General features: G+C 35.9%; 1 protein-coding gene across 2 annotated transcripts in view; it reads right to left on the reverse strand.

Moving 5' to 3' along the window:
* CFAP47 (cilia and flagella associated protein 47) overlaps positions 1–14337 on the reverse strand; it is a 295430-nt gene that overhangs the window by 50166 nt on the left and 230927 nt on the right. For both annotated transcript variants that reach the window (XM_071750490.1, XM_071750482.1), the window contains exon 57: positions 7932–8027. In XM_071750490.1, the coding sequence (XP_071606591.1) occupies positions 7932–8027 (96 nt within the window). The remainder of the gene's footprint in view (positions 1–7931; positions 8028–14337) is intronic.

The following is a 14337-nucleotide window of genomic DNA, read 5'->3' on the forward strand; positions in this document are numbered from 1 at the left end:
CAACGTAAAATGTTGTGAAAGCTGAAAATGAGTTCCTGAATGCATCATAAAGGTAAGAAGAAAAAGATAAATCCATTTTTACTGAGTTTTATATGAAGAGAAAAGAGATTCTAGTGGTATGCACTCTTTTGCAAAGACGCTTAGGCAAACAAAATCCCAGTGGTTTTATCAAAACTGCTTAATCATTCTGGTTTTGTGGCAGAAAAGTAAAAGAAGAGAATTCCATTCCCCTGCTAACTGAAAGATATCATTTTAACAGCAATTTATTGTCTCCTCCATAAGAACTATTTTGAATTATTGGATAATCTTAGTAATTTTTATGACAAAATATCTAGGGAAGAAAATTAAAGCAGCAGAGTACTAAGGATATGATGTTAATTTTAATTAAAATTATTAATTAAATTATTTCTCCACTAGAGAGAACAGTTTTAAAACCCCTTTTGTCAAGAACTGGAGCTACAATATTATCGATTCCGGTTATATCTTGTGAAGAGGGAGAAATATATAATTTTTAAGTGAACATACAGATAGCGATGTACTGGCACACTTAAGCATTTATCAAAATAATGAAACACAGAAATAAGCACAGTTTAATTCACATAACAGCAATTAGAATACATGCCAAGCACACATATTTCCTGTGATTTCAGTGTATCTGAAGCAGATGTTTAAATTTAAATTCTTTGCTATTTAGGAATTGCCTTACCTACCTGAAATTACAGAATCACAATCGGAAAAGTCCTCTAAGATAAATAAGTCCAACCATAAGCCCAGAACAGAGTACCATGCCCATGTCCTGAAGTGCTACATCTACAAGGTTTTTGAATACCTCAAAGGATGCTGGCTCCACCACTACCCTATATAGCCCATTCAAGTGCCTGGCTATTTTTCAATAAAGAGATTCCTCATAAGATCTACTTTAAACATTCCCTGGGACAACTGGAAGCCATTTCCTCTAGTTCTATCATTATTTACTTGACAGAAGAGGCAAAGATCCACTTCAGTAGAGCCAGCACATCCAGGTCCTTTTCTGCCAGGCAGCTCTCCAGGTTGCTCAAGGAAGACCTTGCCTTTCCCGAACCCATGCTGACTGGCAGGGCCTCATCCTCTGCCTGTCCTGCACTTGCCACGAGAGCCCGCTCCAGATGAACCTGTCCATAATTTTTCCCAGTACCAAGGTCAGGTTCACAGGCCTATAGTTGGGGCCCACACTGGTAAGGCTCCAGTCATCTGGGATCTCCCTTATTAACCAAGACTGTGGATAAATGATGGAGAGAGGCTTGAGCTCCTCTGCCATCTCTCTCAACACACTTGTGTGGATCCCATCCTGCACCATAGACTTGTGAGCATCCAGGTGCCATAGCAGGTTGTTAACTGCTCCCTTCTGGATTATGGGGTAAGGGGGTTCCTTCTCTCCATTCTTATCCTCCAGCTCAGGGGGCTGAATATCATGGAGGTAGCTGGTCTGACCATTAGAGATGGAGATAAAGAAGGCATAACGTATCTCAGAATTTTCCTCATCTCTGGTTGCAATGTCCCCCCGCCACATTCAAAGAGAGGGATATTCTTCCTGGTTCATTTATAAAAAATTAAGCATGCTCAAAGATGCTACTTAATCAAGAACTTCATCCATGAGTCAGAACTGAGCAAACCAAATGCATCTTTTCATATCACAAATACTTGACTTCTGCATGTGACTGTTAGCAGCTGTGATTTCAGTTAAACACATACTCTACAACAGAACCAAACTTATTTAGGTGTGCACAAAACTTATTATGGGATGTTTAGGAAAGAGAACACATGAAGGAAAAGAGAAAGATCAAAGTAGATAAGGGATGAACAAGCATATGAAAAAAAAGGTAAAAGATAGAATAAGAGATGCCAGTCATGTCAGCAGATGCTATCTGACTAAGCCTCAGACCTGATCACTATCTTAGACTCTTATTAAGTCCTATTTCTATCTTCTGCTTAAGTACACTCCCTGTTCTGAGCCTCTGTGTGAGGTGGCCAATAGCAACATTCAAACTGGACTAGGACAGAAACCAGTCTGCCCAGAGAGGTTGAGGAGTCCCCTTCTCTAAAAAATACTCAAAACCCACTGGGATGTTTAACTCACAAAAAGCTATTCAAACTGGAAAGAATAAAGTAAATCAGTTGTTAGGTTTGTGTAGTACTACAAGTACTATAAGGAAAGAGAATTTTCTTTGCTAGTGTGTGTGGTAAGAATAATGAAGGTCCATGCTGAGGTCATAAAAAGCACTAAGGATTCAGTAACGTGCTCTAGGTGATTCTGCTTTAGTTGGAAAGTTGGTCTAGATGGTCTCTAGAAGTCTCTTGGAACTCTGATAATGCTGTGATTCTGTGATCTGGAATGACTTATGGTCAGCACCAGTGAGTGGATAAAAGGCCTACAGAGTGAGCACGTACACAAGATAGATTTAATCTGTGCTATTATTCCAGAGACCAGCAGATATGCACTTGTAAGTGCATAGGATTAACTTATAGGATGAAATAAATCTGTCTGTGGAGTTTTCACTGGTTTTATTACCTAAAGAAAATGGAGCATTGAAGCAAAAACCAGGAAAAGGGTAGGTGAAGTAAATAGTTCTGTCTTCTTCAAAGATATGTTCTGGATCCATCCACATCTGTTATCAAATAGATTACCAGCAATATGCTATTCTAAGTTAGAATTAACCATATTTTCATTTTCTATCTCCATTGAAATTAAAGGAGAAAATTTCTTATCCAGTTCTAAAACACAACAGATATTTTTAAATACAAAATAGGCTAAGATAATGTGAAGTAACAGCCACCCTTGAGGCACATTTGCATAGTTTAAACATTCTGAAGTGTTATACTCAGGATGTTTGGTAACAAATAATGAGATTCTTATGAAATCTACTGCATGGCCTAGCTTAAATCTGTGAGGTAATTATAGCTTGAAAATCTGTTTTCCATGTTAAATCCACATGGGAAGGCTTATGTGGATTTATATGAGATAATGCAAAAGATGGGCTTCTGATTCCTTCCCCTTTTTTATTTGCATCCTGAATACTTTTTTTCCTCTGTCTCCTTTTTTAAAATTAGGTGAGCATGCTGAAGTAAATAAATGATTTCCTTATACAGTGAAGGGAATGTACTGTTCTACTCCTTCAGCTCCAGGCACTGTTTTTAAAACAACAGTAACAGAGACTTTCTGCTCATTCTTACAGTTTCCTTTCACTTCATTAACTCTAAGTCATTTCACTGAAACAGTTGCTTGGATTTGCAAAAACACATTAATATATGTCTACACCATATTATTTGTAAAGAAATAAAACTCAAAGGTAAATAGAGCGCAAATGAGCGCCCATACATTTATAGAAAACATGGCCTGAAGACATTCCAGAAAAGTAGAAAGAAAAATCTTAAAGTTTTATTGCTCATTGTATTAAAATATTTCATGTTTTGATGTACCAATATATCAAGCACACCTGTTTCAGTTCTGAAAAGCATATTACTCATTAATACTGTAATTCCCACTGCCTGTAACTGGCTTTTCCTGTAAGAATACTTTTGAGCACAGGTTCCTCAACTATTCATTCATATGGTCAGTTTGCAGGAGGGCCTTAAAATGTGACAGAAGAAAGGCCCCTCCTGATTACTGCTTTTCTTCTCATGAGGAAAGTCTCAGGTGTGCTGTGATTTTTCAAGAGCTCTCCAAGATTTCCTGCTGACAGTAGAGACAACCTGCACTCAAGAATGCCACCAGCTGGAATACTTTGATTTTTTTCAGCATATCTCTGTGGAGATAAATATGGCTTAGACTGCATCATGTGTGTTGCCATTTCATGTCTCAGTAACGACACCCTCTTTAAGAAAGCATGGTTCTCTTTCAGCTATAAGATGAGAACACAGCCCTTTTAGGATGGTTTTCCCTGGCTTAGAGGGGTAAGTTAGGGTGATTCAGCAATCAGGAAACTGCCATGTACATGGAATAGGAGGGGGTCACAGGCCTTCCCTTCTACTGGAACTTTCACAAAGCAAATCAGTATCTGAGCAATCTTTGAGTGCCATGATGGCACTTCAGAGAGAACTGAACAAGGAAAAAATGATAGCTGAAAGTTTAAACAAGGCATAAGCCATATGATGGGTCAAAGATGTTCAAACTTGGTGAAGAAGGAAAGTCATTGTCTTACATACACAGTGTTCAAGAAAGCTATTTGGTGGTGAGTATAAAAATAGATTTCTTCAAAATCATATGTATTCTTCAGAGTAGCACTTTACCTGCCTATTTGGCAAAGTTTAATGAAGTGTAGCACAGCATCACAACTTTAGCTTGATTTTACTTAGAAAATTGGTAAGGTGTGAGAAAATACCTAAGCCTTGAAAGATACAAAGGATAAACGAGACAGAATAGTAGTACAAGCTCAAGGACTCAGTGAGAAATCACTGAAATGAACAGATATAAAAACTTTATGAAAAGAAAGCAAAGAATCAGAAGGTGGCAACACAGCAATACCATGGAAGAGTGCATTCCAAGAGGCACTGGAGGGTGACCCATCCCCAGAAAACTGATGATGACGTGGGCAGCAAAGATTTATCCTGTGTCTCAGTAGGAATACTGACTACGTTAAAACCTAGCCTGGCAGAATGTTAGTTCTTGCTACCTACTGCATGTATTAGCCAATACAACAAAGCTACGTAGTCTAAAATTGCAAAATCCTGCTTGCAAAGTCTCTTTGTGCACAGCAAAAGATGCCCACCCCAAATGTGATCCAGTGAGGAAGGAATCTCATAACCTCAAGGTGGAGGATGAGTAGGTCTTTGGCTGAAAGGTTGAACATGGAACCCTCTTAGGAAGTCAGCCCTGGAAGCATCACAAAAGTAGGAACAGAAGAAGAATCTGGGTAAAAAATGGGAACATTAAGAGACTTGATTTATCAAACTATGCCCTTTCCCCCCACAAAAAAAGAGAGACAGTAGAGTAGAAAGATGGGCTACAGACTTGTGAGATGAATACACCCGTAGCTTGAGGGAAAATACCAGCAGGACCCACTAGTGATTGACTTCAGTCTGACTTCCTCTTCTCCTTGCTTGCTTTCCTTTCTGCTTTCATTCCTTCTCCAACTATAATGAAATCAACATACAAGTCCCATAATTCTAGACAGGAAGAGTCTGACAGGTACCTGCAAAACATTCAGCTGAAATGGTATCCAGAATGGAAACAATTAACACACTCATGATACAGCATGTTGTAGAGCTATTTGGTCAGCAATAAGGCCAGCAGGAAAAGAAAGAATTGTAACCAAGACCTTCTGTCCTAATTTTTAGAGCAGTCCAGGTTCAATTCAAACAGATTTAGATAGTTCTAAGTAATTTTCAAACTGTTTTCCTAAATCAGGTGATCAAATTCAGTATTATTTATTGTGGCCACTACACAGAATGTGTCAACTCTCTACACTGAGGTTGAAAATCTCCCTCACATATAAATCCAGGCTAGCACTTACTTAGACTATCTAGAAGATGTTAATGAAAATCTAAATCAAGAATCATGAACTTTATTTTTGAATATGCTGGCACCATGGGCATTCCATCAAGATCATCAAGATCACCATCAAGATCATTCTCACTGAGACAGATTTTACTTTCTACTAGGCTGTATACTTTCTGAAGAAATCTTGTGAAGTACAAGTAATTAATGTACTGCAGCTTATGAACTACTCATGTGAATCATACATGTTGATATTCTCTTACTGTTCAGAAAAGTGAAAATGGATAGTTTCAAAAGGTGAAAATTCATGAAATGCAGTAACATCAAAGAAAGAAACTCATGATGAAAGGAGTGACATTTTAACACCAAGAAGGAAGACTTGCATAGATAAAACAAGAAAATACTTAGACTAAGGAAGGTCAAAGGAAATGTGGCACCTGAATCTTTCATCATTTCAAAGGAACTGCAATTGTTTCAGTTTCCCTGTGAAAATATGTGCCAAAAAGAAGGAAATGTTGAATCTGAACTCTGAACCCTGAAAAGAAGGAAAACACCTTAAAAAGTGAATCAGTGCAGTCCTACTGTGATAAAAATGAGAGTTTTAGATGTGTACCTGGTTGTTCAGTCTATTCATTGCTTGAATGTCCTATTCCTACAGAATCCATTATTTCAATACTGATTACTTCCTGACACAACCTCAGATGTTAGGTAAAAAGCATAAAATTATTTCTGCTTGTTGTGAGTGATCAATCCATGGTTACCAAATGCAGTTAAAACATAAGATGAAAAAGAGATTAACATTTTCCAACAATTTTTCAAATTAGTCTGCTAAAAGGAAGAACTATTTTTCATAGGTTTTTATTTTCCTGCTCTTCGAGTAATTTTGTAATAATGAAAGCATTATAAGAGATTCTTCCTTGGAAGAACTAGGAAAATCAGGTATGTTAGTTTACCCATTTTTTTCATGCTTTGAAAGCAATCTCAAGAAAAAAACAGATTGTGCATACATAATTACAGTGAAAAAAAAAAAGAAAAAAAAAGAAAAAAAAGCAGATGCAAATGAGTATGGTATGCAAGAATGAAGCCTGGAAATCTAACATTTATGGAAGTGGCTTGGGGACCTTTGTATGCCTTTTATAAGGTGGCAGTTTAAAAGCCAAATTATTCATAATCATAGTGGACTGCACATGACAACAAAGTATGCTAAAATGCTTTCTCAAATATTATTGAATAAAATATGAAATCATAATAGTAATATGCTTCCAATCCACATACATGAAATTTTAATACCTCAAATTTGATTGTCACTTAAGTGGTTTAGTACTGTATGCAGCTTTTTGGAAAATGTTTCCCTAACAGTTTATATATTTTTTTGAATATACATTATCTTTCCTTTCTAAGTGCTTGGGGGAGTTAATAAATACATGTATTTTATGCTAAAGAAAAGTTAGAATGCAAAATTAAATAACTAATAAAAAAGATATTAGTAAAAACAGAAAAGAAATAAGGGCAGAAGTGACATGACAGCTTTAAAATAGTTTCATAGAAGCTTCATAATATAAAACTTGTACTGCAACGTGGAGAGACATATATTTTTTAAAATCTAGATTCAGCTCACTGTCCCATTTACTGGTCTTGTTTTAAGCCATAAAATGCAATGACTGGAGTGCAAAATGAGATCAGAGCTTCAGTACTAGGAACGAATGAAGTAATTCCACCAGTGCTACATGGAATCAGAACCATACAGTCCAAAAGACATGTTGCTACTGTGAAGCCAAGGCAGGAAAAAAAGATAGTATGGCTAGTGTTTGGGGGTTTTTTTGTAAAAGTGTGTTGAAAAATTATTCCTAGCTCCTCAGCCTATTTCACTTCTTCTGAATTTCTCTCTACAGTTTTTAAAGTCAGTGAGGAAAAAACTCCAAGAAATTAATTAGCAGCAAGCACTGGTTTTCCACAAGCATAAATGTTGTTCACAAAATGATCTAGTGATCTAGCAGTATCATATTCCAGCAAGTCTATTAAGAAGAGTAATTGTTCCAACATGTTTTCAAAGTACTCTCTCTTTTTTATAGGGACACTGGTAAAGCAGTACCACCCGCATCAAATATACTCTTCATCTATTGTTAAATGTAGGGAAAAAGAAGTAAAGCCTTTCCATAAAGATTATTCTTAACATGATTCCACTGTACCTGACTCATGAGTGAAACCAGGTGCAAAAAACCCCCCAAACCTGCATTCAACAGTATTACAGCCTCACAACATGGGAGATGAGGTTGCAGAATCCTCAGAGCAAAAGATTTATATCATAAAAATATTTAAGATACAAAAGAAGATTAAGAATACAAAAAGTGAAAAGCACAATTTATAAATATTGCTTTTATACACTCTTTAAATTTCAGAGACATAAAAGATCACACCTTGAAAAAAAAATCAAAGTAGAACTCAATGAATAACATACCTCGTGGTTGTTTAAGCAGAAGATGGAAAGCAGATTCCTTACTGGTGGCCTCAGCTAGGAGAGATGCACTGAGATTACAACTGGACTGCTCTTGATCTAAAACAAAACAAAACAAAAAAGACCCCAAACTCTTTTAGAAGTCAAAAATGATAAAACAATTTTGCTAATGCAACAGTTTCACAGAGAGATGTTTTAAAAACTACTTTCTCTAATGGGGAGTCTGTGGCCTTTTTTTTCCACCTTTACTTAAAAGTTCTCTCAGTATTTTCCTCAATGTGATGAGGAAAGGTATATAATGTGGAGGTCTTCTAAAATATAATTAAAATGAAGAAACACACCATCGAGAAAACACAGTTTAAAATATTTCCCGTTAAGTAATATCTAGGGATTACAAAATTAGATGTTTTCTAAATAAAAAAATCAAATGGTCAAGAAAGCTTTTGGTGACAGGAAACGTGTAAGAAACGGGTTCAGGTCCAGCCATACTGCAACAGTAACAGGCAAGAATTGCTTTCTTGATTGCGTGCTACTGGATCAACTAACAGATTACTTCATAGAGGCAGAAGATTTAGACATTAATTTGATAGATTTCACTGATTGATGTTTTGGATAAATTAATAATGAGCCAGGAAAAACTGGTTTGAAGTCCAGCTTTAAAAACTGGTTTTGGAGCTGTTCAAGCAGACAAAGATCCTTTGCTAAAAGGATTGACACTTGCAGGAAATGCCTTGTAGAAAATCTAAATAGCAGCTAACTCAAAGACTCTGAACCCAACAGATAGACTATATCTGAACAATGGGTCATATTAAAGGTAATAGCTCTGAATGATGAACTGCTAGCACGAGGGTATGATACATAGAATGGAAAAACACCACTTCTTGCTACCTGTGAGAAGAGAAACAGCCTCTAAATTGTTTCGGATTTTGGAAACCAGCTTAGAGGTTTAAAATGAAATTTGCAAACCATAGGTAAATATTTAAAAGAACTGAAGGGCCCATAAGAAAAGCTATGTAATCTTTTTAATCTTTTACATACCATCTTTCTTGAGCTGAGATACTGCAATGGCAGAAACAAGATAATTGTGAAATCTTTCCCTATAATTTTAAATATTTTGAAGAAATAACAACAACAACAATTATCTTATTATTACTTATATTTATTACTACATTATCATTTTTCTGTCCATGATGCAAACAAACTGAGTACTATATATTTCCTGCATTAGTCCAAATTTTAAAATAACTGATATTTCTTTTTCTTTATATATGTCCACATAGTCAGCTAAAAAGTGATTTTCACAGAGCTAGCTAACCGTGAAGCCATATTTTGTGAACTAATCTCTGGAAAATTTTTTTCTCTGAAAAATAATTTCACTGTATAAAATTAAAAGCACTAGGTTCTGCTTCATGATGTTTCAAAAAGGTATTTATAAATTTAGAAGTGTATCTATATATTGCAAATTAATTTTTTAGTCGATAACTAACATCACAGTTTGCATTATGCCACAGTGATGTCAGCATTCTTATACTGCACTCATTATCCACATTCAAAACTGATTGGAAAATAAAATATTTCTTCATGGTTGTATTACTTCTTGCTAATTAAATATAATTAGCTTATAATATATGCAGTATATAAGTAGCACTTATACCCAATGTGTTTTGATTGAAAAGAAAATAACTGTTAGTAGCAGCCTTGCTTTCGAGCATGTCCTCACTCACCTGATAAAGTCAGAGAAAGCAGTTTGAAAACATTTTGCAGTGCACATTTAAAAAGTGGCAATCCTACTTAGCAAGTCTTTTCATGGAAAAAGACATGGGCAAGCCACTGTGCATGCAAATTTCTCTTGGGAATAAGGTAAGTATCAATAATTAACAATCTGAGACAGCTAGTTTTTATATGACTGTGCACACGCCCTTATGAAAAGCCATCTTAAACACCACCACAGATATGAGTTTTGATAACAGATAACACTGGGTTCCAGAGAGGAACCAATTTACCTCCCTTATTCAGTTTCAAATTACCACCATAGCTTTAATCTCTTATTTAATCATGGCCCTTCAAACTTTGAATTTAATATCCTCTAAAGAAAGTTATACTTTTTTTCATGAAGCTTTGAAATGCATTTGGCCCGCTAAGAACATGAAATTAAATTATCCATTTCAATGGAAATAAAGCATTATATATATTAAAGAACAATTATTACTTAGGATAGTTTCTATACAGATGAACTCTATGGGGTCTGGCTTATGCTGGAGATTTCAGTATTATTAACCACTTATATCAGGGTTTTTTCTTCCATAAAGCGTTAGTATAAATGCATAGTATTATTTACAGAAAAGCAGTAATATTAATCTTGAAGCAGCTGAAGTAATACAAACGGTTGCTAAACCAACTATAATAAGAGTTTGAATACTCCAGTTCTGATCATTGGCTCATATTGTGGAATCCCATTAATATTCCTAATGTAGCTATGGATGCTTACATGAATGAGAGATGAACATTTAAGCCCCAGATAAGTATCTAAGTCCTGGGAAGAAAACAGTAAGTTTTACAAGGTCCCAATATTTCATCCCTTCGCCACAAATTATCAGATGGTGAGTAGTTTCACTTGCTCTATTTTTACCCAAAATAAAGGACTATTTGTTCTACAATATCAGTCAAAATTCACAGAAGAAAAACATTTCTGAGGAATACTGCTCTTGTGTTGAACAAAGCTTCAGAAATGCAAATGACAGCCTTGGAAATGGGATTTGACAATTCCCAATTAGTTTCTATTTTAGTTTCTGAACTATGCAGTTCTAAACATTTTTTCCCATTTATCAAGGGAAGAATCTGGCTATGTGACAATTTTTTTGAGGGGGGGGAAGTGTTTTGGGGCTTTTTTGTGTGTTGTTTGTTTGTTTAAATGAAGTACCGATAACATCTATTATCTTCTTTAAAGTATTCAAAAAAATCTATAAAAGTTTATATTTATTGTTTGCACACTATAATTGAGATGCTCTATTTACATAGTTGCCACTCTTAATTCTCCTAGGAAGCTGTGGTATAGACACAATGAAATATTTCATTCTGCCTTCTGACTAACTATTTTCTGTCAATTTCCCCTTCCTGCCCTCCCTCTGGCCTCCAATAACAGCAACAATGAGTGTGGTGAGTCCAGAGATTAAACCAAGGAAGACACACCAGTAACTTGCTGTAATGGTAAAATATCAGCTAAGAGGTTTTAAAATGGTAGTCACTTGGGGTTAATATTATTAACAATACAGCCTTGAGTTATTGTTCTCAGAGATGGATTCAAAAACTTCTGTGAATTTGAGTTACCTACTCTTTGGATTAGCATCTTTTAGGAAAAAAAATAAAGGTTTTTAGAATGACTAGGTTGTCACTCTTTTAGAAATAAATTAGGACTACTTTCTGTTTCAGATTAAAATGCTTTTGTTTAACTTAAATGTAAGGTTACTAATGCTATGTCTAAAGTAATATTACTGTTATTACTAATTAGCTTGCACTTTTCCAAGTGAGTTCTTGCACTACCAGAAATCCTAGGACAAAAATAGGTTCTTTACATTTGTGTCAAAACACATTAAAGTTAAGTATAGATCATCACAACATGGGTAAGAGATCTCATCTCCTTAAATTAGAACTGTAAATGGTCTCAAAATAATGTAAAGGTTTGGACACATAATTAACAAACTGATTAAAAATAATAATAATAAAAAGGAAAAAAGGAGGGGAGGGGGAAATTTATAGTAGTGCAAGTTCAGAACTACCAAAGTTCAGTTATTGGTAGGAAAGGAAGTGTAGTAGAAGTAATGCATTCATACTAAGATAACTTGCTGACCAGACTAATTAGCCTTGTGGGTTGGCAAATTCATTCTCCATGTCAAAAAAAGCAAGTACAGTGTGCTAGCACATCTGCATTACTAAGCTAAACACACAATCAAAGTTAGTATATTAAAATATTATTTACCTCCTTTCCAGAAAATCTATCTTGAGAACATGAAAATTCAACTAAATATACAGGCCATTATGGAAATTATTTCCCAGGACATGTAAGGGTCAGAAATACTAAACTGAACTTGCGCATCCATGATTTTGCTTATCAAACTATATTTTTCTTCCTCTGGAAAGAAGAGAATAGGTACTACTGTAAATATTCCCACACAGAACAAATCATAGCATGCACAGCCATGGGAGAAGACAGCTAGAATGCATAACTCAACTATTGTGATTAAAAACAAGAAGACATAACTTGCAGGTCACTAGCAGCAACTAAATTAGGAAATTAACATTACTGATTTAAATTAACAAAGCTGATGTACAGATTCCAGACAACTTTTAAAGGACAAGTACAGTTTTTACTTACATAAAGATCACAGTACAAAACGTATTTTTTCAAAGACAGCTTTTTATAATTCTACAGGTCATGGAAACGTTAGATCATTATCATGCCAGGTCTACTGATGTGTAAAGAAAAATGAAGACTAAAAACTTCTGATGTTTAATGTTGGCATTAAAGCCAACATCAGTCTTTCACTGCCTAAGCCAGTTACCTTTGCACTCTCCCTTTTCTGAAAATCTCCCTAGAACAAGTTAATGCCCTATAGCTAGAAAGATGACTATTTGTTCACTAAAATACTTAAAAAATTTAGGTTATGCTAATGTTTCTCAGAGCATCACAGCTCACTAGGTTTAGTACCAATATTTAAGATCTGTAAATAATTTCTGATGAATCTGCATTATTGTTAAGTCTGTTCTGTTCTGCTATTTTGTGAACAGCACATTAGATTAGCTTTCCTACAAATAAAACTTAGTAGCATTACAGCATTAAACTGTGCTCTCTGGCACTAGATTTGCACTCAACAAGGCAAGCAGTTTGCTTCTCATAAATGCTCTCATTTTTGTACAAATCAGCATACTAGCTTGCATTTGGTAGTGGAACAAGGCATGCTGGACTCCATGAGGTGCAGTGGGAACCTTCATACCACACATGTAACATGCACCTACACTGCAAGAGGGTGTTTCATCAGTCACCTCCTGGGCAAATAGCGTGGGCTGCACAGCTAGTAATTCACAGTCCTGCTGTAGTAGTCCGAGCTAAGGTAAGCTCAAAGGGTAGATGGAATGAGAAGAGAAATACAAACATTTAACATTTTAGAAAGAAAATTGTATTATTAACAATGTCAAAGTTTACTATATCTTCAGCTGCTCCAGGGATTATGGGCTGATGAAGAAGAGCAATTCAAAAAAGTGGCACACCAATAATTTATCAAGGACCCTCTGGACAGAAGCTTTACCATCCATCACGTCAGTCACTTCCTCTAATTTACATCCCACTCTCTGTCATCATCCATGTAATTAATAAAGGTCTTGAATAATATGGGCACTAGTGCTGACCCCTGGGGTGTTATTGCTAGCCAGGAGCTGACTGCCAAGATTTTGATCACTATCATTTGAGACCAATAGTTCAGCCAAGTTTTCAACCCACTTAGCAGTTTCTTCATCAAGCCCAAACAAGCTTCCAAACAAGTATGCTTTGGAAACCGGTGACAAAAATCTTCTCCCCCATTTGCATAATCACTCATTTTCATATAGAAAGCAATCACATCATTCAATCATGATTTTCACTTAAGAAATCCATTTAAATACTCTGCTTACTGTCTTGGCCTTCATGTGCTTGGAAATGGACAGCAAGAGTATATGCAAATCATGGGCTACATAGACCAGAAAAGAGTGTGTCCAATTATCATACCAGAGCCTGACATGAGGCTAGTCAACCTACCACTCCTTCAGTCTTCCTTGTATCATTTTTAAATGTAGGAAATACGATATGGTTTTCCAAATCAGCAGAAACATCTCCTGATCAACATAAATTTTCATAGAGAACCACAACCATGTTGATGAACTCCTTTATAACTCAGTGAATTTTATCTCTGCTTATGGATCTGAATGCATCAAATTGCTCTAAGAAATCCGCAGCCTGCTGCTTCCCAATGAGCTGCCACCTCCCTTTCAAACCACGTCAGAACATGCTGCTTTAGGAGCAAGTTTTGCTTGCAAAGATTAAGGAAAAAGAAGCACTGAGCACTTCAGCCTTCCTACACTGTCTGCAACTACCTGATTCTCCACCATCCATCAATGGACCTATCTGCATTTTTCCTAAGATTCCTTATGACTCTAGCAGACCTTCAGGATGCCTTTTTGTGAGCATATACTTTTCCTGTTAGTCGTCACAACTGATGGGCTTTGGCCTTCTTGAGTTTTGTTCTAAGTATGCTCATGGTATTGTTATATTCACCTTTTATTACTTCAGAAAATCACAGAACTGTCATGGTTGGAAAAGACCTCTAAGATCACTGCATCAAACTGTCAGCCCAGAAAATACCCCCAAACAACTCACCAT

The sequence above is a fragment of the Heliangelus exortis genome, chromosome 1 (genome assembly GCF_036169615.1).
Source record: "Heliangelus exortis chromosome 1, bHelExo1.hap1, whole genome shotgun sequence".
Taxonomy (NCBI): domain Eukaryota; kingdom Metazoa; phylum Chordata; class Aves; order Apodiformes; family Trochilidae; genus Heliangelus; species Heliangelus exortis.